Genomic DNA, 23,911 nt, shown 5'->3' on the forward strand with positions numbered 1-23,911 from the left:
TCACCCTACCGGGGGTGCAGTTTTCCCCGTTCAGTGCTGCTCAGCTTCATACTGGCACAGTGCCTCCTGGGCTCCTAAATCTCACTTTAAGTGGAGCAGCTCAATCTTGTGTTTACACAGTTCAGAGTCGTGCTTGCGCTGCGTCTCTTAGTCTTCCCACTCAAGCTGCCATAGCTCGGCCTCCAGCTTGCATTGCACCATCTGGGCTTCTAGCTCTCGGGCATGGAGGCAGTTCTGCTTTTCAGCAGTTCCAGCTCCTCGGGGTTTTCTCGTGGGAACACCTGGGCTGCGCCCCGCCTGCCTCCACAGAGCTTCAAGCTGCGCTGCTAAGAACCCAGCCCGGCGGAGGTGGGCACAGCGCAGCCCCTGCCGCCACTGGGCTGGGGTCCCTGCAGCTTGAAGCTTGGCTGGACGGAGCTGGGTTTCCACCAGCTTGGAGCCCAGTGGAGGCAGGCGGGTCACAACCCAGGGGTATGCAGCGGGGTACTTAGCCCACTCTGGTACCTTGGGGTGCTTCTTTTAGTCAGGGCATTCAAAAGTAGCCTCCTGTTCTGGAGGAAAGCAAAAAGCCACACTCGCCTTAGTCTGACGAGCAACGGGAGCTGAAAAGGCTTGTGCCTCCCCCTTGACTTTATTGATTCACAGCCAAGCATGCTGCAACTGATAACTTTTTATTGGTCAGGGAGGGGGAGAATGGGGGCAGAGGAAAGCAAAGGGATTCCAGAGAAAAGACTTTGAGCAATACGGGATATTTTGAGCCTTTCATCAACTATAGAGTTCAGTGGCCCTTTTGATATGCACCTGATGTACTTAGATCTAACTTCATAGCTAATCTTCAAGCATACTGGCTAATACATGCAGACAGCAGCCTGAGGTACTACTAACCTTAAATAACTTTTGGGTCTCAACACCTGGATCCACCCAGAACCAGGTATTTTTTGAACCCTGCTGATGGCAACCAATCATTTTAAAAGTGGTCATCACCCCTGGTGGAGTGACCAGCATCACCAAACTGGTTGCCCAGGTTCCCTGGTGGGAAACAATAAGGAGGATGGGAGGTCTCAGACCCAGGAACAGAGAGAGAGAAGGATTTCTTCACACCGACAAAGCTGCCTCTGTTCGCAGCCACCTCCTCACCTCCTTCAGGCTCTGTCGGACTCAACATGGCCTAGAAAACAAGAACAAGCCTTAAAGTGCCATCTGGGACCTTGGGTCCATTCACCTGGTAGACCCAGAGCCTCTGAGCTTCCCCATGAGCTGGGTAGGGCTGCAGGCAGCACACAACTGCTGGGACACGGGGGAGTGCAGGTGCGGGGCTGTAGCCTGCTTCTCAGGACATGGGGTCTCCTACTGTGACATGGGACAAGAGCTGGGGGAGGCGGTTTGGGGTCAGGATCATCCCCTGACAGTTGCCACTTGTGACCAGGATCCTTATCCCAGAACAGCCATTGGGCTTGCCCTGTCCCCCACCACTCACCAGCTCCTCTCGATGGGGGTCTCCAGGGCGAGGTGTCCCACGCGGCAGATGTACTCTGCCCCCTTGTCCCTGGCACTCCAGAGGATGAGTCTGGTCTCCTGCTGGAAGCTCTTCCCGTCCCGTGCCAGGACGGCCGTGTTGCTCCACCCTCCACTCAGCCGAGTCCCGCAGGGTCACAGCAGTGGGCTCCCCCTTGCCCCTCCGCAGCCAGGTCACGCTCAGCTCCCCCGGGAAATGCCCCGCGATGCGGCAGCTCAGGGTGACTCCCTTCCCTGTGGCCATGGACTCGGTCCGGGAGATTTCGGACACCTCCGGGGGCCGCAGGAGCCCTGGGAAGGGAAGAGGCAGAGGCAGGGACAGGCCCCGTCAGGGGAGCCGCGGCCCCTCACACCCCACCCAGACCCAACACCCCTGCAGCGGGGCTGGGACCCCCGGACACGGCCCCTCCTCACCCGCGGCCCCCAGGCTGAGCTCTCTCTCGCTCGGGGGCTCTCCGGGGCCGTGCTGGACGCACACTCGCACGCGCAGCTCCGGCCGGGTCAGGCTCCGGCTGGGCACTCTCCAGACGCTCGTCGCGGTGAACGTGCCGTCCGCGTTCTTGTCTATCTGCGCGGGGTCTGCCCCCCAGCTCCCGGCCCCGTCCCAGCCCCACTGGATTGGGGGCACCTCCCGGGGGTAGAAGTTGTGGAGCTGGACAGCAAATGGCACCTTGTCGCGGGGGTCCCACTCGGGCCACACCTGGATCTCCGACACCTGCGGCCGGGCTGGGGAGACAGCGGGGGGGTTAGTGCGAGGGACTGACGGGATCCTGCTTGGGGGTGATGGATGGTTGGGCCCCCCAGGGAGCTGGCTGTTCCTGGGGTAGTGCCATGAGGGCTGGGTGAGGCCTGCTCACCCCAAAAGCTGGTCTGTCCCCAGCTCCATCCCTCCATGATAGCAGCAGGCTCTGACCACACCCGGAGGTGGAATTGGGGCGCTGGGCACTCACCCCACACCCGGATCTCCGGGGACACTCGCTCCTCTCTGATCTGTTTGGCCTCATGGAGGAAGAGGCACCGGACCCGCGCCCCGTCGTCCTGCACCGTGGGGGTGAAGGTCAGGGAGGACGTGAGGCGGGTCCCGGCTCTCTCCTCTGTCACTCCCCAGCCCGGGGGGAGGGCGGGTAATCAGCGGCTGGTGCTCGGGGCTCTCTTGGTCCCCAGCGCTCTCCAGACACCGTCCTGTCCTCGCTGTGGATCCTCTCCCACGTCACGGCCACGTCCTCGGGGAACGTCCCCTCCATGGAGCAGCGCAGGGTCACCTCTTGGCCCAGAAGGCACCGCTCCGGCACCTGCACCTCTGCGACAGAGTAGGGGACCGCCCAGCCTAGGGTCAGAGCAACACACAGCACAGGGGTCAGCCTGGGATGGCATGGGAGATACGTCCAGTCTGAGCTCAAGCCTCTCCACCCCCTGGCACCCATACTTCCCTCCACCCTCTCTGACCTGTCACCTCCCTTTGTGACCCTGAAGCCCAATGGCCTCTCCCCACTTTACCTTTCTTCCTCTTCATACAGCAGGAAAGTCCTACGATGGCTGCCACTCCGAGCAGGATGGCCAGGATGATTACAGTTGCTGCACTCGGCGTTAGGAAGAGAAAACAAGGCAGGGGTGGATTAAGATTTATCGGGGCCCTGGACAAACATAAATTTAGAGGCCCCCCCCAATTATAAACATGACTGTGTCCAAAAGCATTAATAAAAAGACACATTAAATGCTTAAATGGTGCATTCAAAAAGTCCAACATGCAATGTCAAAATTAACTACTCAGTTTTGCCATGAATCAGTGTCCCGGCGCTTCAAAATGGTGGCGGGGGTGCTTGAACTAAAGTTTGTTCAAGTGTTAGTTCAAGTGTTGCCACCACCATTTTTATGCACGGGGATGCTAACACACAAGTGTCACCCCACACCCTCGGAGCACGTGTAAAAGTGCCAACGGGCGGCTGCCAGATCCTGCTCGAGGCAAAAGGTGGGAGCCTTCCTGGCTGCCCAGGACAGGGTGGTCTCTGGTCCAGGCTTCCCGCTCTCCTCCCTCTGCCCAGGCCAGGGCCTGTTAAGGACTATATGGCTGCAGTGTTTCAGGCGCCTTGGGACAAAAAAGGCAACAAATGTTGGGTGTTATTATCTGAAACCACTTCAGCGTCATTGCTGGGAATTTCTTCTTTGCTTTGAACATCCTGAGAACATCAGTTATCTGGCAGTTGGTGAAGTGCACAGACAACTTAATAAGGCTGTGAGAGGCTTTGGTTCCTGATTTCATTTGGTGGACATTCAGCCTGATTGAGGTCCTGAATCTCTTAATCCAAATTGAAACAGAGGACCCTTTAATCTCTCTGAATCGAATCGGAGTCCTCTGAATCAACTCAGAGGGATATGAAAAGATTTGGCAATTTGGACATAGACCCAGCTTTAAATGTTTTTTTACATACCTCTAACTAGTAGGGGCTTGGGATTGCTGTGATGCTGGGTGCATGGAGGCCCCTCGGGCTCTCGGCAGCAGACTCAGAAGTGGAGCAGAAACTTCTGATCCTCTTCTGGGTCCTCTGGGGAGTGTGCTGGGGGCCCCTGCACCCCCCTGGCTCAGCAACTGGTGTCTCCTGGGTCTAGGGGGGCTCCCAGGGTCTTACTGCACCCAGTCACTGAGCTGGGGGCCGAGGGGGAAACCTACAGCGTGCTCCCCAACCAACCTGGGTGTGGACTGGAAGGACACTTCTGGGTTCATCACTGAGCACGGGGGTGCTGCACTCCTGTGGGACACCCCATCTGCCCCAGCATCACAATGGTCACAAGCCCCTGCTCCCCCAAGATTCGTGTCTATGTCTGAACTGCTGATTCTCCAGTTTGGCCAAATGAAATCAGAGACGGTGATCTGAAACAACAAATCGAATCACTGTCCCTGATTCGGGCCGAATCCAAATCCATATTGAAAAGGGCTTATTTTGCATATCCATACTTAAGTGTTTTAATTTCTGTCAGTCCCACTGCCTATTTTTTGTATGTAGTAGGATTTTTTGCAAAAGGTGCCTTTTAAATTCCCTTTGAGGATTGGATTTATGGCACATTATACCTTGTACATGCACATGGCCTCCCGGCAGCCTGGACAGCAGTTCCCACAGGGTAGTGGGGGCAAGACTGAGGGCCCCATAGGGACGGACAGAGCTGGGCAGGGCTGGGGCGGCTGCCCAGCCAGGCAGCATGAGGGCTTGGGGTCCAGGGCCCGAGGCTGCAATGAGCGGCTGCTGCAGGACCCCCGCAGAGAGTGGGAGAGGGCCACGGGTGGGTCACTCAGGGGTGGGAAGACGTGGCTGACTCCTGCCGTAGCATGCACTCCTGGGAGGTGGGGCAGACCCGTGCCCTCTTGAAAGAGCTGACCCGAGCAGAGTGCAGGGCCCAGGGCAAATCAGTTCACATGGGACCCTGCCCCCACTCCGATCTCACTGGACCTGGACCTGAATAAGCTACTGGCGGTGTTGGTGGTGTGGGGGGTGATTAGTGAGCGGCTGGATGTGGAGCTGCTGCTCCACCCAACTCTGCGCCACCCCCTAAAGTGCGAGGCCAGGTGTGGTTGCCCCAATTGGCCCCCACAAAGGACTTCCCTATCTATGCTTGGGGCAGGGGCTCTGCAGTGCTAGCTGCAGGCTCGTGCTCCCCGCTCTCAAGCACACAACCTCGTGCTGCTGCTCCTTCTGCGGCCGCGCAGGCAGGGGATGCGTCCCCAGGGCAGCGCGGAGCTCATGGTGGCAGGCAGCCTCCTGCGCAGCTGTGCTGTGCCCTGCAGCTCCGCGTCGCACCAGCCAGGATGCGGGGGCCTGCGGGGAGGGCAGCAGGGCAGGAGCCCAGCCCTGAAGTGGGCAGTACCCAGCCCCCACCCACCCACGCACACATCTTGGGGGCATGGGTCCCCCCTGCAGGAGTGAGCACGGTTCGGGGAGCTGGTTTTCATTTGACTCGTGAAGTTTGGGGGTTTTGTCAGAGAATTTGTGAGTTTTTTATCAGATCAATGCAGGATCCTTGAGTCTCCCAAGTACCCTGCGTGGTGATGGCCTTCAAAGCTATAATCTCTGCACGGAGAACCAGGAGCCGGAGCTCACGCCTCACTGTGGAGTGAAGAGAAGCAGGTCCTGGCAGCGCTGCTTAGAGCGAACGGTAATGAATGGCCGGTCCCTGGCAGACGGCTCCTCCAACCTGCTTGCCCTCCCTGACTGCCCGCAGCACTGGGGCACCAGCAGCAGTGTGGGGTGGGCCGCAGTCAGTGCCCTGCCCCTGGATCCAGGCACTTGTTGCAGGCCAGCACACACTGCTCCTCTCCATCTCCGCAAGGTTAACGGCAGCTTCCGCTCTTATTCCAGCCCCAGCCCTGGGCTCCCCACGCAGCAATACCAGTGCCCGTCGCTCCTGCTCTGCAGCCCCCTCTGATCCCCTTCTGGGCCTCCCCACGCAGCTCCACCACGAATCCTTGCTGATGTCCCAGACTCCCCGCTCCCTCTTTTCCCCCCTACCCACACGACACCCTCTCCCCCTCCCCTCGCCCCATCTCTTTCCTGCCCTGCAGCAATTTGCACTCAAAAGACTCAAAACCCTCTCCTGCCCCTTGAGAAGTGCAGGGCAGGGAGGGGGCAGAAAGACCTTCCTGATTATATTTCAACGTATTTCTTTTCTTCCCTCCACTGGCTCCTTCCTGCCTCAAGGTTTTTATACCTCAGCTATCACAATTCCCATCATGAATGACCGGCCGGAGAGGGTGTGAGGCCAGGCATGGAATACCAAGTCCGGCTCCGTGCCCCCCCGCTGCTCTGGATCTAGCCCCACTCCCCCGACTGCTGCTGCTTTGGGTCCTGCCCTGCTCTGCCTCCCTCCTGCTACCACTCTGGGTCCAGCCCCACTCCGCCCCGCTCTCCGCTGCTTCACACGAGGGGGGCATGGCAGGCGGCTGAGTGGAGGGGTGGTGCACGGCCATGGGGCGTGGTGTGGGACTCGGCCATGGCATGGGGAGTGGCCATGGGGTGTGGCACAGGGTGAGCAGGGGGCAGTGGTGCTGGGACGTGGTGTGGGGAGCAGCCATGGTAAGGGGAGCATCCTTTGGCTGTGGCCACACGGCAATGGGGAGCAACCGAAACCATGATGCCACAGCCAGTGGCTGCTCCCCTCACCGTACCCCAGCACCAAACCCAGGGTTCACGGGGGAGGGGAGGGCGTGGTACATGACCACGGGGCATGCCGGGGGGAGCGGCCATGGTGCGGGAGCTTGTGGAACGCCCACTGGCTGCACCCATGGTTAGTGGCCCAGGGTCATGAGTGTGGGGCGCATGGGGGGCATGTGGCTCATGGCCCTGGGGCATGGTGCAGGGCACACTGGGCGTATGGCAAGCGGGGGCATAGCTTGTGGGGACAAGCGGCATGCCCTGGCTCGCAGCCCTGTGCTTCTGCTGATGGGCATTGTCTGAGCCCCCCATGCCCGCTCCCTGTGTGGCACCCTGTGGCTGCATGCCACGCCCCACCCCTATGCGCCCCGTGTGACACCCACTCTCTGAGCACCCTGTGATCACAGCCGGTGGCCCCTCCCCGCAAGGGGGCTGGTCTTTAGGGTGGTATACACATGGCCGCATGGTGCTGCACATGTGGGGGTGCCCACCACGTTGCTGCTTGCTACAGGTGGCGGGCGCTCCTGGAGTGGGGGGCTCTGGTGTATTTGTGCATGTTGCCACCTGGAGAGTGCTGGTGTGGTGCAGCTGGCGGGTGCTCCTGGCACTCCTGCACCGGCGGTTGCTTCGTCCATGTCCTGCCATGAGCCGTGCCCTTCCATGTCACCACGAGTGCCATGGCCACAGACAGTGGGCACTCCCTGTGCATGTGGGGTATGGCTCGAGGCTGTGCGGGTGTGGTGCACAGTGCTGCTGCAGTGTGCCACGCAGGGACTGGGGGGCACCCCACCATGTGGCCACGTGCTGCAGCGGCAGACACTGCCCGCACCCCACCGCACCCACTGCCCGTGAGGCACCCTGCGGTGTGCCACCCACCGTGCACCACATGCAATGACCCCTTCAGTGCCGCAAGCCACTCTCTGTGGCAGCATACCCCATGCCACAGCCTGGGTCTCTCCCTACACCCCTTCCCAAGCAGGGAGCACAGCCTGGCCCAGGCAGCCTTCGCCTGTGTATCTGCTGTCCGGGAGGCTCCGGGTGGCACATGCACAGCTGGCGTGATGGACAGACAGAGACACAGCCGGAAGTGCCATGGCTCTTATACTATTGCAATGCTTGGACTAATATTTTGCTGGGGCAGTCAGGGGACACGTGGGGCAAAAGTGGTGGTGGAGAGAGACCTGAGAAAACAGAGTGCAGCCCACCACTGCCCCATGCACAAATCTTGGGGGCAAGAGCCCACCACGCCTCCCCCAGGAGTGCATGCAGCACCAGGGAGCTGCCCCTGCTTCCCCCACCCCAACCCCTTGGATGAGCCACCTGCGCCTCTGTCCTGCTCCCTGCCCCAAGCATGCACTGCCCTGTCAGGGGCTGGGCAGTGATGTCCCTGCTCCAGCCCCATCCCTAATTGTGGGAGCTTCAATTTCCACCCCCATGCCCCTTCTTCCCCTCCAGCTGTATAAGTTGTGGTCAGACCTGGTGGCTGCTGGGTTGTGGAGCTGGTACCTGTTGGAGAGCTGGTCTCTGCCGGGTTCCTGGCCACCTGTGTGCCTGTGGCGAGCAGTGCATATGCGCTGCCTGCCTCTCGCTGTGGAGGGGCCCTCATTGGCAGAAGGCCTCTGCGCCAGTGCCCAGCAGGCCTGGGTGTTAATCCACCTATGGAACAAGGCAGAGCTCTGCTTGCAGCATTGTTCTGAAGGGAGCAGGGTCTTCCCCAAGACCCCCAAGCCAGCCTCCACCTGCAATCCCCTCCTCCCTCTGGCTGCAGGGGTAGGGCATGGGCAGGGCCTTGTCTCTCCTGTGGCCACATCTGGTGCATGGCCTGGCATCCTTTGCAACCTGGCTGCTGCCCTCACAGTGATGGGCCTGGGGATGCTCTGGGATGCTGGGGATCCCTGTTCCTGGTCATGCACCGGGAACACAGGGGCCTGGATGCAGCAGCCTGGGAGGTCCCATCAGGCCTGCGTCGCTCTGCTCCTTGATGCTTCAGCTCCTCCGGGAGGGAAGGAGCATTCCCATTAAATAATGCAGCCCCACACCATGCTGGTTTGCAGCACAGCGCTGTCTGCATGCAGCCTGGAGCAGCTCTGTGCTGCCTCGGGGAGGGGGAAAGAACCGCCTCAGTGTCCACAGGTAGGATAGGAGGTGGGTCCCAGCAGAGGCACTCACCTAGGATGACCAGGGGCATGTCTTCTTGAAGCGACTGCCCCAGAGCCACATGGTGGACGCGGCAGGAGAAGATGCTGGTGGTGTCACTGCGGGCGGGGATGAAGGTGTAGGTCAGGGTGAGGTTGAAGGTCCCGTCCGCGTTCCTCTGGGGGCTGGAGCGGGTGGAGCCCTTCAGGACCTGCCCGTCTCTCAGCCACGCCACGTCCACGTCCCTGGGGAAGAACCCCCCCACGTGGCACAGGAGCGAGGTCTCCACATCGGCTACAGCTGGTTCTCTCGGGATGGAGATCGTCGGGGCAGCTGGAAGGAGAGAGTCACTGCATCATGTGGGACCTGGGGTGTGGCATTTGTGAGTCACCCTGCTTGCAGAGTGGCACTGCAGCACCGTGCCTGGTGGACCAGGCCTTCCCATCCCCGAGCTGCACAACCAGGTGGGTTAGATAAGGGGACGTGGAGCACACAAATCCAGAGAAGTTTGTTCCCTGCAGGAGTCCCCAGGGAGGTGCTGGGGCCCCAGTGGGGCAGTGCCCAGCTGAGATGCAGCCTCCCGGGTAGGACGTCTTGATGCCCTGCTCACCCCAGGGGCAGAGGGCAGCGTGGGCCTGGCAACCAGGCCTGGAGATGGCCCCTCATTGCATCCCCATGGTTCATGTTTCAGAGTACTGAGGGAGGGATGTCCCTCGGCTAGTATACTTTTTTATTGTTTGATTGCAGGTGTGGCTGTGTGGGCCGGAGGGGAGAGAGGCTCTGAGAGAGCTGGAGGTAGGGTTGCCAACTCTGACTGGAGCTATTCCAGGGGATTTTTTTCCAACATGACAATGTTATTATTAATTGACATGAATAACGCAGATCTGCTTGTATGTGCTGTCCCCAGCACCCATCTAGCCCCAGCATGGTCATGGGCATCCCCCGGATCCCTCTCCAGTCCTCACCGAGCAGGCGCAGGGTGGTCTCCCCATGGTGCTGCTGTGCCCCGTAGCCCACAACACACCGGTACAAGCCCTCGTCTGACACCGTCACCATGGCCAGGGACAGGGAGGCGTCTCCGCTCCGCAGCTCCTTCTCCGATGGCAGGCTGGCTCCGGGCTGGGCCTGGCTCCTGCCCTGCTCGTACCAGGCCACCTTGTCCTCCGAGAAATACCATGTCACCCGCAGGGAGCCCAGGGCCACCGGCCCCCCAACATCAAACCGGCACTGCAGCATAGTCCCCGAGCCCACGTGGGCCGTGGAGGAGGGCGCCGTGGTCACCTGCAGCTGGGAACCTGCATGGGGGGAAGTGGGGGCAGCCGTAAGGCCTTGTGGCCCACCCAGAGCTGGGCTGTTGTCTGCAAACACGGGGCTGCCGGGATTTCACTGCTCCAGGCGGGCTCTGGTCCCAGCGCTCAGTTGCCCCTGCACTGGGGGGGACTGAGGAGGCTGGGCCAGCGGGATTGCTGCCTTGGGAGGCTTGGTGTGAGCTGCCTGACTGAAGACAGTGCTTGTAAAGACTCCCTGGTGGGATGTCTTGATGCCCTGCTCACCCCAGGGGCAGAGGGCACTGTGGGCTTGGGTGGAGGTCCTGGAGACTGCCCCTCATTGCTTCCCCATGGCTTCATGTCTCATAGTGCTAAGGGTGTGTTGTCCCCCTGGTAGTATACTGTTTTAATTGTTTTACTGGAGCTGTGGCTGCCTGGGCCCGAGGAGAGAGAGGCTCTGAGAGTAGGGTTGCCAACTCTGACTGAAGCTAATCTGGCAGATTTTCCCCCCAACACGACGTAATGTCATTATTAATCATACTGCTCAACCTGTTCACAATATCAATCTCCAGGATTGCTTTCTATAGTCACCGGGAGATCGATGCCTATTCCAGTAGAGTCCCGGCCCATCTGGGAGGGCTGGCAACCCTATCCGAGAGAGCTGGATGGGAGCAAAGGTCGCTGGGCAGACAGAGAGGAGAGACGGCCCCAGGGAGGGCAGAGTGAAGCCCGAGGGGGCACAGAGGGAACCGGAGACACCAGGGAGACGGGCTGTTCTGGGGCAGACTGCCGTGCTGCTGGAGACATTGGGGAACTCTGATCCCTCCTCTGTAAAGGAGGAAACCCCCTGTCCGTCCTGGAGCTGTCGCAGGAGAAGGAGCGCCCAGAGGTGCGGGTGCTGTGGGTGCCCAGGGAAGCCAGGGGCTGAGACGAGCCAGGGTCTCAACCTTGGGAAGTGGCGACTGCACGGCTGCTTCTTTGGGGGCCTGAGGAACAGCTTTCCCTCCCCAGAGGAAGGGACAGTTGAACTTTGTCATCAAACCAGGACTGACACAGCCAGACCAGTCTGTTCCCGCCAGCCCCGCACTTACCTGCTGTCCCCAGGACGAGGAGAAACAGGAGCAGGCCCCCGAGGCGCAGGGCCCAGGCGTCCATGCGTCCCCCCACAGTCGCCATCTCCTCTTCTGCCTGCGTGGATCCCTGTGCCGTGCCTGGGTACTTTCACTTTGCAGGAGTCCCAGGGAGGGGCTGGGACAAGGGGCGAAGGTGCAGCATGACACCGGAGCTGCTGCTGCCAATCCCAGGGACGTGCGGGCCCTGGGGCCAGCCCTGCCCGTGGCCCTGGGGAGAGCAGGGGAGGGTCAGCCCCGAGCTCTGCATGGCGTGTGGGGCCCCCCCGGTCCCCAGAGCTGGGGGAAAGCACAGCCTTTGGGGGAAAGGTGGAGCCCATCCCACCCGAGCATGTCTCTTGTTGTGATGTGCCGGTCGTTGTTGAGGAAGCCAAAGCCCGCCTCGAGACACCATTCCCAAAGCCGCCAGCTGGTCTTCGCATTGAACGTCTCATGTAGTCTTCCACGTCTGCTCACTGGTAGGACAGAAGAGAAAACCACCTGTGCACCTATCTCCTTCAGCACACCCCCAGAGCATGGTAGTTCGCCCTCGGGTGATCAGGCCTTCTCCTGGCCGAATCATTAGTACCCACATGGATTAGGACCATGGGGTAGTAATCAGTGGGCTGGATCATGGCCTGGATCATCCCCTTCATGTCCTTGAATCTTTGCTCCGGGTAGGCAGTAGACCTCTTGTGTTGAGGGATCCTGGCGATAGATGGGGCCCTCTGTACCTCTCAGGATGGAGCCGCCTATGATGATCACTTGATGCTTTTTCCTCCAGGACTGCTTAGCTCCTTTGGCCTGCTCAGATCATGGAGAGTGTGGAGTTGCCTCCTCTCCAGTTGCCTCCTCTCCCTCCTTCTCCTCCAGAGTTGCCAGGGCCTCGTACCTGTTCTCCAGCCGGACCGGAGGAGCTGGTGCTGCTGTGTTGCGAGCAGCCCTGGTTCTGGAGGTGAGCGTCTGCCACTCTGCAGTGGAGGGCAATTCCTGAGGTGCTTCTTCCTTGGCTGCATGGCCCTGCAGGGAAAGGAAATAGCCATTGGTTTCTTCCTCCGCCTCCCTGATTCCCCTCAGCCTGCTAACCTCCTCCTGGAGCTCATTCACCTGTGCCTCCAGAGCCCTAAGGCGGGTGCCTGCAGGACAGGGGTGGGGTCCCCAATGTCTGCCCCCCTGGGCCTTGCTGGGCAACTCCCGCAGGCCAGGGGATGGGGGGACACCAGCCCCCCCATGGGCTCTATCTGAATGGAGGCCTCAGACAAGCCCTGGGAAAGCTGGGCCCCCCAGGTAGGGGCCCTGGCAGCACTCCGCATCGACACCATCGTAGGACTTGTGCTTGTTTCTGGCTGAGTGCGGTGCCTTTGCCCTGCGCTAGCAGGAGTCTCTCTCCTGGTCCTTCCTGCTCGCCTGCCAGCACGAACGCTGACACAAATGCCGTTGCCAAAGCGCAGCTCCCTACCGGCTCAGCTAAGAGGGACCCTGGGGGCTTCCCCTCCGGATCTGGCTCAGCTGCGTCTGGTCTCTCTGCCCACTTACCTTAGGGGGATCAGCTGATGCTGCCCCTATTGCTGGCTCTGCTGCTGCTGCGTCCGCCTCTGCCTCAGGTCAGGTAAGGGGGCACACGTGTGCAGGACACACGTATGCCTGGATCCCTTCTCTCTTCCCTGCTCCTGGCTCCTGAGTGATTTGCTGCAGCTCCTGGGTGTCACCCCTCTGGCCTTGCCCTGCACTGCCCGGCCCCAAATGCTCCTATCTTGGAGCCACAGTTGCCCACTGGACCTGGACTTGGGCTTCTTCAGTCCTGGCTGAGCCCCTTTTGCCATTGGTTTTAAGCTAAGAGTTGCATGCAGCCACACCAAGACCAGACTCTGCCTGGCTCTGGATGACAAATCTGGAAGGGTAATGGCTGCAGTGCCTTGAAGAGGTCTGGAGTTCAAGTCTCATATGGGTTGTGAGGGAGGCTTGCCCAGAGCAGCATTCTGTGCTTGTGGCCAACACCAGCAATCTGACCCATGGTCCTAGTTTCCCCAGTGCAGAGGTCCTGAAATTCCTTCCCCCTTTGGAGGGGAACAGCTCTGTCCTAGGAAATCCTGTATTGGTCTGGGATTGTCCATGATCTCCCCTCAAAAGGGACAAACACCTCCCAGACCCAGGACTCTCCTGGAGACATGGCTCTTCCCTCTGTGTCCTCAGCAGAGCTATGGACAGGGCTGGAAACCACAAGCCCTGATGACAGCCTCGGGGGTGGCAGAATTTTCCAGCCCTGCCTGCCTCTGCTTGGAGACAGTGACTTTTGCATCCAGCTGGCTGCTTGGGCCAGGGCTGTGATTCTTGCTTATGGTGGCAGAGGTCCCACTCTTAAATCCCAGGTGGGCCCCCTTTTCCTTTCCCTTCAGGCTCTGAGCTGCCTGTATCTGGCCCAGGGAAAGTGCCTGCCCCCATGCTGGCTGGGGGGAGCAGGGAAGGGTTCAAGCCCCTCTCTGCTGTCCACACAGGCCAGACAGGGTGATCCTGGCTGGAGACAGCCTGTGGTTGTGGGTCCCTGGCACTTTCTAGCACCACCCACCCTACAGCATGGTCCTATATGTGGGCGAGCTGCTAGTCTGCCAGCTGTCATCTCAGGCCATGGTTCTCCCTTTGAATGCCACTGGTCCTGTGTTAAAATCCTCAGTGAATCCTTTCCCCCCTCCCTGTGGGAATTTTCAGGCTGTTATGGGCCAACCTTCTTGGCCGGCGTGCCAGGCCGCCTTTCCCTTACACGTCTGCTGCTCTGCGTTCTGCTTCCTGCCCTGTCTCATAGCACTGCCTCTCCCCTCCCTGAGCTTCCACGTGCTACACTCAGAGCCTGCCCTTGCTGCCTGCCGAGTCAGCTCCCCCGTCCCAGAACAAGGTGATGTCCCTCCAGACAAGGAGGTTGAAAACCAGGAGGGATCTTAGCATCAAACCTGTCCAAGCCGGAGGGGTGCAAGCAGTATTCCAGAGCTGGGCTGTAGGCAGGGGCTCTGGGACACTCTGTGGATGGCGTGCACATGGGGTGCAGAAGAATCCAGCTGGAGAGAGGTGCAGGGGGGCTGGACTTGCAATGCGTCCTGGACATTTGAAGCCAAAACTGCTCCCCAGGGGAACCTGCTGACCCAGCTGAGGCAGCATCAGCTCTATGTCACTCTGTGTCCCTGCACTTCGGAGCCTCTGTCTCAGTGTGGAGTAGGACCAAGATGCCTCCAGTCTGGCCTGGGTGGGGAGACAGACACTTTCCCCAAGCTGGTCTGCTTGGGACTTCGATTGCTGCTGATCCTCCTTGAGGGGTCTTGGCATGGTTCTGCCCTGGCTGCAACAAGTGCCATGAGCCCAGTGCTGCTCTGTCTGTGCTTGGAGGGGACAGGTCGGGATGGGCGGCCTGGAGGTCCGAGCATCTGCAGGCCAAGCCGGGGCTGCCAGGGTTGCAACAGCGAGATGGGTGGGTGCATCTCCTGCCTGGCTCCCTGGGCTAGAGGGGATGATTCTCACGTCTTCCTCCCCAGAGCCTCGGGACATGCTGGGGATGGGGCCAACCTCCACCCTCCCCAGGCCTGGGAAGCACTCCCTGGTCCTGGCCAACCCTTGGATCACAGCACCCTGCTTGCATGTGCCTGTGCCAAGGCTGCACCATGTGCAGCTGCTGAGCTACATCTCCCTGGTTTGCAATCATGTCCTCTTTGTAGGGACCTGAAGGGCCCCACAGGCAGGAGGAAAGCTGAGCGAGAACCAGCCCCTGCACTACCCGCTGGCAGGGAATGGGGTTTGGCCCATGAAAGCTTAGTGGAGCTGCAGACTATTGTTGATTTCCCATCGAGGTACGCGGCAGCGCTGCTAGTCCTTGGGGCCGCCTGAGGAGGATGGCCTTGGGTATTCGTGGTGTCCGCACCAGGGTGCGGACAGGGACCAAAAGTTGTCACCCGAATGGGTGAGCTCCGCCGGCCGTTGATGTCGATGTTGATGTTCTTTGCACCAGACGACCAGCGTCGGGAGACATCAGATGGACGAGAGTCAGCCCTTGGCGTCGGGCGCTCGTTACCATTGGTGGCGGTTAAAAGCTAAAAGCTTAAAAGCATAAAAGCGTAAAAGCAATAAAAAGCTAAAAGCCTAAAACCGCCACGGGGCCGCCATTGGAAGGGCGGTGAGCGCCTTAAAAACACCAATAAAATACGGGGGACAACAAAAGAGAAAACAGGGTGTGCTCGTGCAGGTCAGAGGTTCAAAACAAGCGCTGCCCCAGGGGACACCGAGCAGAGACCCCGGACAGCGCCCAGCGGCTCGCGAACTGGGAAAGCTCGCTGGCGGCTACTGCCCACCGGTACTCCGCCCGGAGACGCGCGCAAAGGATGCCGCGGAAAACAGCCCCGAGGGCCCCAGGAACCTTCCCGTCCAGACCCTCCTGCCTGGACCACCAGATGACGAGTTTGGCCAGTGCCAGGAGGAGGTTGACCAGGAGGTCCCGGGCCTTGGTGGGGCGGAGCTGCAGGCAGGGCTGGAAACTGCAGAGCTAATGACAGCTGGGGCATGGGAAAAAGTTTCCAGCCCTGCTTGTAACTGTTCTTGAAAACATCTGGGAAAGGAGCTTATGTCTTTAACATGTTGGTTTAGGTGTATGATTCCTACTTAGGGTGTGAGAGGTCCTGGGTTCAAAACCTGAACAAGCCCTATTCTCACCTTCATGCTGCTCAGGCCTGTGCCCTCTGCTCTCAGGGTTGGTCTATACCCTGCCCAGCTCTGTAGAAATACCCTCTGTGTTTCTAGCTCTGCTCCCTGGCTGTATCCAGGGCCTGAGGAAGGGGAAAGGGCGGCTGTGGCAGCACAGCGGGGCAGGGCAGTGCCAGGCACAGGCTGTCTCAGGGCAGCTCCTGCCCTTCCCACCCCAAGCAGTGTCCAGCTCAGCCCTGAGTAGGGGATAGCTGTATTTTGTAGCCGGGAGAATGTGAAAGGAGCCGCAGGCTGCACAGGCTCTGGGGCCCCAGCTACTGCATTGGATGGCCAAGCAGAAGGCTGCTGGTCCAAGCCAGCCTGGCTTGGGGTTAACAGGGGACAGCATGGGCAGAGCAGGGGTTTCTCAGCCCTCAGGGAAGGCTCCTCCAGCCCCCGCCTTAGAACCAGGTTGTGGCAGCTCGGCATGGGACCAAGGCAGGAGCAAAGGGCAGGAGGGATCTGTCACTGCCTGTCCAGGGGACAGGCTGTTGCTGCCACCAGGAGCAGAGCAAGAGCCGGGCCTTGGAGCCTTACCTGCAGGCTCTGCACCCTGCTGCCACCCAGGCACTTACATCAATACAGGGCAAAACAAGGTGACGGAGACTCATTCAGGATTGGCACTCAGGACCTCCCACCCCCGAAGCAAGACTCACACCCTGCACCACAGCCACACAAGCATGGAGCCTGGGCTCTGCCAGTAGCTCCCACCTGTACCCCAGAAGCAGGTCCCTCCTTTCCAGCCAGGTTGCCTCTGGCCCCAGCATATCTCAGTGGGATCTCAGTGGTGCGTGAGAACAGTGCCCCAAGAGCAGGACCCCCATATACACACAACCCCAGCCTGGTTGTCCACGCTCTCCCCGCTGGGCCTGCCAGGAGGGGCCAAGCACTGCAGCACACAGGCAAGGGGGATCTGGGCTGTGCAAGAGCATTCCCCTCTTCAGTGCAGCCCCAGCTGAGCCCTTGGTGGGGTAGAAGGGAAAAGACTCACTTCTTTGCTGTGGGGCTCATAGAATGGAGGCGGAAGGTCCACCACACAGAAATGCATGTGCACCACCACCCTGGGGTCCATCATGCTCTCTGGGTCCTGCCCCCCAGATCCCTCAGGATGGACCCCCCATCCTACACCTATCACAAGCCCAGGTGCAGTTTAAACATGGGGTCATGCCATTGTCTGACCTGCATGAGGAAAGACACTGCAGTGACTAGCAAGGCTCCATTGCCACAGGCAGACCACGGGTTTGCGGGCCACTGTTATGATGATTACAGGGATTCAAACCCAAAGCAGCCGGGTCAGCAAGCAGCAACAAAATGTAGTCAGGCACCAGCCCAGCATGGCCTGGTTTCTCCCATGAGGACATAGAAGAGGAGCCAGGTGACCAGGAGGGCCCTAGGGAACCCTGAGCCCCAGCAAGGCAACACCACTCCTGGGTGAGCTCCTGCATCTCTGCCTTGCCCCTGCCTGATCCCAGCCTCACCAGTCCCTGCCCTGCTATGTTTAATCCTCCTGGCTCTGCTCTACCTTCCCCCTTGACTCTGATAGAGCCTCAACCCTCAGCTGGATTACTGGGACTGCAGTGGCTACCTGGGGTGACCCTCGGCCTGCCTCCGGTCACTCATAAAGTGATCGGCCACAGCCTGGCTGGTCCCAAGAGTCACAGGCTGTCTTAGAGGAAGTCTGGGCCTCCTGGATGAGCTTGGAGCTCTAGCTTGCGGGGGCATTGCCTGGGCTGCAGGCCAGGGCCAACAGGAAAAAAAAGGCGGAGTGGGTGGAAGGTCTGATTCAGATAGGGGAAAAGTTCAAGATCCTGCTCTGCACGTCAGGCAGGAGAGAGTCTGAGTTCATGCTCTGTCCCTCCAGTGTCTTTGCCCCTTAGTGGCTGCAGCAGCTCGAGGCAATGGACATGCAATGACAACCCTTCTGGCCTCAGTTCCACCTGTTAGTACCATTTGTGAGCCTCTCCTGCTGGTCCTGCAGGCTGGTTAGGTGCTGGAAACAGGAAAGGGGTCCCCAGGCTGGGATTTCATATATTTCATAGACATTAGGGATGGAAGGGACCTTGAAGATCATCAAGTCCAGCCTCCTGGCCAGGGGCAGGTAGTCAGTTAGGTTCAAAGGATCCCAGCACGAGAGACATCCAAATGTTTCTTGAAAGAATCCAGAGTACAGCGGGAGGATGGCATCCTGAGATTTACCTGAGAAGCTTCTATAGATATAAGCCAGAGTTTGGTTTGCTTTACCAGCTACGACATCACATTCATGGGTCATGTTCATCTTGAGGTCAATCATGACCTCCAAGTCTCTTTCAGCCGTGGTGCCAGTGTGCACAGCACTGTCAGGCCTACAAGTGTACTGCGGGGTTTCTTTCCCCGAGGTCGAGTACCTTGCATTTTCAGTGCTGAATGTCATCAGGTTTATATCCATCCACTTACTAAGCTTATCCAAGTCAGCCTGGATCACTAGCCTAGCCTCAGGTGTGGACGCTTTGCCCCAAAGCTTAGTGTCGCTGGTGAACTTGGCCAGTGCGCTTCTGACACCAATGTCCACATTGTTGCTAAGGATGTTGAAGAGTAGGCCTGTGTGAATAGGAAACTATTCGATTTGGGTTCAGATTCAGAGGATTCGGATGCCAGCAATTTGATTCGGAGCTCCGAATCAGTTTTCCGCTTCAATTCAGCTGAATCAACTCTGAAGTTTTGGAGCTGATTCAGAGACTTGGCCATAAGGTATAAGGCGGAATCAATGAAATATCTATAACTTTGTTGGTTTTTGTCTGATTTGGATAAAGCTTGCAGGGTGGTAGCCTCTGCTGATAGCACAAAGCCTACCAAGTTTCGAGGAGATGGGTGCAGAGGTTCGGGGGAAATGGCACAGCAAATTCTTGAAAGCAAAACTCATGTCATGTGCTATGTGTTACACCACAGGGTGGTGAAAACTGCAGGGATGGTATCCCCTGCATAGGCCACAAAGTCTACCAAGTTTCAAGGAGATAGGTGCAGAGGTTTGGGGGAAACTGTACCTCAAGCTGCTGACAAGCAAAACTTGTGACATGGGTGACACTGTGTGTGGTAAGGTGCAGCGGGGTGAAAGCTGCAGGGATGGTGGCCCCTACTGAGGCCATGAAGGCTGAGAGCTGTCAAGGAGATCGGTGCAGGGGCTTCTGGGTTCTGGGGCCTTGCACCCCTAGCTACTGACATGCAAAACTCATGACATGGGTGCTTGTCTGTCTCGGTCTTGGAGCAATAATCACAGCCCTGGCCCAAACAGCCAGCTGGATGCAGCCCCACCATGGCCACTGTCTCCAAGCAGAGGCAGGCAGGGCTGGAAAACTCCTGGCACCCCCAAAGCTGTCATCAGGGCTTGTGGTTTCCAGCCCTGTCCATAGCTCTGCTGAGGACACAGAGGGAAGAGCCACGTCTCCAGGAGAGTCCTGGGTCTGGGAGGTGTTTGTCCCTTTTGAGGGGAGATAGTTGACAATCCCAGACCAACCAGCACTGCAGGATTTCCCAGGACAAGGCTGTTCCCCTCCAAAGGGGGAAGGAATTTCAGGACCTCTGCACTGGGGAAGCCAGGACCATGGGCAGGATTGCTTGTGCTGGCCACAAGCACAAAGTGCTGCCCTGGGCTGGGGAGAGCAAGGGACAAGCCTCCTTCACAACCCATATGAACTCCACATCGCTTCAAGGTATGCCCTGCTGGCACTGCAGCCATTTCCCTTCCAGCTCTATAAGCCTGGGCCAGGCAGAGTCTGGTCTTGGGGTGGCTGCAGGCAAGTCCAACCGTAAAACCGATGGCAAAAAGGGCTCGTCCGGGATTTGAACCCGGGACCTCTCGCACCCTAAGCGAGAATCATACCCCTAGACCAACGAGCCAGCTGTGCACAGCTGTTTCCCAGATGTTCTCTCAACAGCAGCACTAGCAGGTCTGGACTTTTCCCCAACCACACACATGCTTCTCATTTGCTCTGTGGTTTCCAGCTGTGCCAAGAGCTTTGCTAAGGCCACATTGGGCTGAGATCCATCCCCTGCCGGCAGGTAGCTTGGGGCCTGATTCACACCCTGTGGCAGAAAGCCACCTTGGTTTCTCCCCAAAAATCTCTGCCCTGTGCCACTGTGACTAAAATCTCTGTGCTGAGACCATTTGATTAGGATGGGCCCTGCACACAGGGGACCCCACCCTCAGCCTGTCCCTTTAGGTAAAGTCAGCTGGCTGCAGTCCTGAGGGAGGGGGAACCTACCTGGGTGAGGGGCTTCTACCTAGTGGGTTGGAATCTGCCCGGTAACAGGTGATGTATTTCAAATGGGTTGGCTCACAGCCAAGCGGGGCTGGCCTCCACTGGACCAGGGGAATGAGGTCACGGGGGCTATATAAGTCAGGACGGGCGAGGAGGCGGTCTCTTCGGCCATGAGGTGAGGCTGGAGCCATGAGGGGGGGACTCAGAGGAGCATAAACATCTGAAAGGGCCCTCTCCCCCAAAAACTCATGAACCAGGAACAGCCGGACGCTAGAAAGGATCTCACCAGCCCCCGGATGAAGTGTGTGGGTAACTCGAGATCTGATAGATATCTAGCTGGCAGTAACTCAGATATGTGATCAAAAGGCTACTTCAGCCAGACTGTTTGCTCTTCAGGATTTCTAGGATATTGCTCAATCTTGTGCCCTATTTTCACCCTACACCTGTAACCAATACGGTCCTCCTTTGTGACCGGTGTGGGAGACTTATTGAGGGGTGGGTCTAAATTATGCATAAGAGACCCCTTAGATCTGTGGACTAAGGGAGACTTTACTTTTTGCCCCCGACTTGGGGAAGCGCCCCAAGTGCCTGTACCGGGTCGAGTACCCATCGGACTATTAGGCCTGTGTTTCCCCGAGGACACAGGGCTGAGACAGTCCCTTCTCGGGGTGGTGGGGGCGACGTTACCCCCAGACTAGCAAGCGTGCTCCAGAAAGGGGTTGGGCCAGACATGAGGCGCCCTAGGGAGGCATTCGGAGCCTGGCAGGGGGTCGGGTGCGGGGAGGTGGGCGGCTCAATGCAGGAGCGCCCCCTATTGGCCCACCACACAACCTATAGCCCTTGACATTCACCGCCCCATCATGTGTTGGTCCAATCACGTTTCAGTGAGCCCCACTATGTCTGGGTTGGTGTCAGCTAGCAGGAGGGTAAGTTCCCCTTGCTTGTATCCCATACTATGAGCACAGTGCAGCCCCTGCCTCCACTGGGCTTGGTTCCCAGTGGCTTGAAGCACGCTTGCATGGGGCGGAGTTCCCACAAGATTGAAGCCCAGTGGAGGCAGGCAGGGTGCAGTCAGGGGGTATGCAGTGGGGTACTTGTCCCTCCCCCTTGATTTCAGAGACTCATGGATCTCAGATATTTCAGAGATTCACAGCCAGGCATGCTGCAATGGATAACTTTTTATGGGTCAGAGAGGGGGAGAATGGGGGAAGAGGAAAGCAAAGGGATTCCAGAGAAAACACGTTGAGCAATACAGGATATTTAGAGTTCAGTGCCCCTTTTGATATGCATTGAGTACTTACCGTATTTTTACCATAAGATGCACCTGACCATAGTTTTTATAGAGCCATTTTTATTGCCGGCTCAGTGCGCCCTTTTAAACAAGCGGCGGATATGCATCTCCCCGGGACACGGCATAAACAAGCGGCGGGTGTCCCGCTCGGGCTCTGCCGCCTCCGCGGGCAATCCCCGGGACACACACCTTCGGACCATAAGACACACCCTCATTTTACTTAGATCTAACTTTACAGCTAATCTTCAAGCATACTCATGCAAACAACAGTCTGAGGTACCCACTAACCTTAAATAACTTTTGGGTCTCAACACCTGGTTCCACCCAATACCAGGTATTTTTTGAACCCTGCTGATGGCAACCAATCATTTTAAAAGTGGTCATTACCCCTGGTGGAGTGCCCAGCATCACCAAACTGGTTCCCCAGGTTCCCTGGTGGGAAACAATAAGGAGGATGGGAGTTCTCAGACCTAGGCACAAAGAGGGAGACGGATTTCTTCACACCGACAAAGCTGCCTCTCTTCTCAGCCACCTCCTCACCTCCTTCAGGCTCTGTCAGACTCAACATGGCCTAGAAAACAAGAACAAGCCTTAAAGTGCCATCTGAGACCTTGGGTCCATTCACCTGGTAGACCCAGAGCCTCTGAGCTTCCCCATGAGCTGGGTAGGGCTGCAGGCAGCACACAACTGCTGGGACACGGGGGAGTGCAGGTGCGGGGCTGTAGCCTGCTTCTCAGGACACGGGGTCTCCTACTGTGACATGGGACAAGAGCTGGGGGAGTTGGTTTGGGGTCAGGATCATCCCCTGACACATTGCCACGTGTGACAAGGCCCCTTATCCCAGAACAGCCATTGGGCTTGCCCTGTCCCCCACCACTCACCAGCTCCTCTCGATGGGGGTCTCCAGGGTGAGGTGTCCCACATGGCAGAAGTACTTTACTCCCTGGTCCCTGGATGTCCAGCAGATGAGTCTTGTCTCCTGCTTGAAGCTTTTCCCGTCCTGTGCTAGGACGGCCGTGCCGGGGTCCACCCTGTACTCATCTGACTCTCGCAGTATCACAGTAGAGGACTTCTTCTTGCTCCTCCGCAGCCAGGTCACACTCAGCTCCCCTGGGAAATGCCCCGTGATGTGACAGCTCAGGGTGACTCCCTTCCCCTTGGCCATGGACTCAGTCTGGGAGATTTTGGACACCTCCGGGGGCCGCAGGAGCCCTGGGGAAGGGAAGAGGCAGAGGCAGGGACAGGCCCCGTCAGGGGAGCAGGGGCTGCTCCCCGGCCCCTCACACCCCACCCAGACCCAACACCCCCTGCAGCGGGACTGGGACCCCCGGACACGGCCCCTCCTCACCCGCGTCCCTCAGGCTGAGCTCTCTCTCGCTCGGGGGCTCTCCGGGGCCGTGCTGGACGCACACTCGCACGCGCAGCTCCGGCCGGGTCAGGCTCCAGCTGGGCACTCTCCAGACGCTCGTCGCGGTGAACGTGCCGTCCGCGTTCTTGTCTATCTGTGCGGGGTCTGCCCCCCAGCTCCCGGCCCCGTCCCAGCCCCACTGGATCGGGGGCACCTCCCGGGGGTAGAAGTTGTGGAGCTGGACAGCAAACGGCACCTTGTCGCGGGGGTCCCACTCGGGCCACACCTGGATCTCCGACACCTGCGGCCGGGCTGGAGAGACAGCGGGGGGGTTAGTACGAAGGACAGCTGGGATCCTGTTTGGGGTTGATGGATCATTGGGCCCCCCAGGGAGCTGGGTGGGGCAGGGGCAGTGCATGTGAGGGCTGGGTGAGGCCTGCTCACCCCAAAAACTGGTCTGTCCCCAGCTCCATCCCTCCATGACAGCAGCAGTCTCTGCCCACACCTAGAGGTAGTATCGGGGCGCTGGGCACTCACCCCACACCCGGATCTCCGGGGACACTCGCTCCTCTCTGATCTGTTCGGCCTCATGGAGGAAGATGCACCGGACCCGTGCCCCATCATCCTGCACCGTGGGGATGAAGGTCAGGGAGGACGTGAGGCAGGTCCTGGTTCTCTTCTCTGTCACTCTCCAGCTCTGGGGGAGGGCAGCTAACAGCGGCTGAAGCTCTGGGCTCCCTTCTTCCCCAGCACTCTCAGGCACTGTCCTGTCCTTGCTGTGGATCCTTTCCCATGTCACAGTCATGTGTCCGGGGAACGTCCCCTCCATGGAGCAGCACAGGGTCACCTCCCGGTGCAGAAGGCACTGTTCTGGCACCTGCAACTCAGACACAGAGTAGGAGACCGCCCAGCCTAGGGTCAGAGCAACACACAGCACAGGGGTCAGCCTGGGATGGCATGGGAGATACGTCCAGTCTGAGCTCAAGCCTCTCCACCCCCGGCACCATACTTCCCTCCACCCTCTCTGACCTGTCACCTCCCTTTGTGACCCTGAAGCCCAATGGCCTCTCCCCACTTTACCTGTTCTCCTCTTCATACAGCAGTAAATGATTATTATGATTATTATGGCGACTACAACTGCCACTCCGA

At 58.9% G+C, this 23,911-nt stretch overlaps 3 protein-coding genes and 1 non-coding gene across 4 annotated transcripts; all 4 read right to left on the reverse strand.

The window, feature by feature from the left end:
• Positions 1 to 660: 660 nt before the first annotated feature.
• On the reverse strand, positions 661 to 2,409 carry LOC149865289 (uncharacterized). The gene is made up of 4 exons (XM_090046305.1): positions 2,373 to 2,409; positions 1,930 to 2,241; positions 1,478 to 1,806; positions 661 to 1,168 (listed from the first exon to the last, which is right to left on the reverse strand). The coding sequence occupies exons 1-4, from the start codon at positions 2,407 to 2,409 to the stop codon at positions 968 to 970; spliced, it is 879 nt and encodes a 292-aa protein (XP_089902431.1). The 3' UTR covers positions 661 to 967.
• Positions 2,410 to 2,497: 88 nt separating this feature from the next.
• Positions 2,498 to 11,270, reverse strand: LOC149865290 (tapasin-related protein-like). The gene is made up of 6 exons (XM_090041286.1): positions 11,152 to 11,270; positions 9,758 to 10,087; positions 8,826 to 9,125; positions 8,163 to 8,312; positions 3,013 to 3,090; positions 2,498 to 2,842 (listed from the first exon to the last, which is right to left on the reverse strand). Exons 1-6 carry the CDS (start codon positions 11,234 to 11,236, stop codon positions 2,613 to 2,615), a joined length of 1,173 nt encoding a protein of 390 aa, XP_089897412.1. The 5' UTR covers positions 11,237 to 11,270; the 3' UTR covers positions 2,498 to 2,612.
• Positions 11,271 to 19,689: 8,419 nt separating this feature from the next.
• Positions 19,690 to 19,761, reverse strand: TRNAP-AGG (transfer RNA proline (anticodon AGG)). The gene has a single exon. It is a non-coding gene; the product is annotated as a tRNA-Pro (tRNA).
• Positions 19,762 to 22,694: 2,933 nt separating this feature from the next.
• Positions 22,695 to 23,911, reverse strand: LOC149865292 (uncharacterized). The gene is made up of 3 exons (XM_090046306.1): positions 23,843 to 23,911; positions 23,300 to 23,674; positions 22,695 to 23,074 (listed from the first exon to the last, which is right to left on the reverse strand). Exons 1-3 carry the CDS (start codon positions 23,856 to 23,858, stop codon positions 22,695 to 22,697), a joined length of 771 nt encoding a protein of 256 aa, XP_089902432.1. The 5' UTR covers positions 23,859 to 23,911.

This window comes from Crocodylus siamensis, chromosome 4 (genome assembly GCF_052110815.1).
Source record: "Crocodylus siamensis isolate JL-2025a chromosome 4, ASM5211081v1, whole genome shotgun sequence".
NCBI lineage: Eukaryota > Metazoa > Chordata > Crocodylia > Crocodylidae > Crocodylus > Crocodylus siamensis.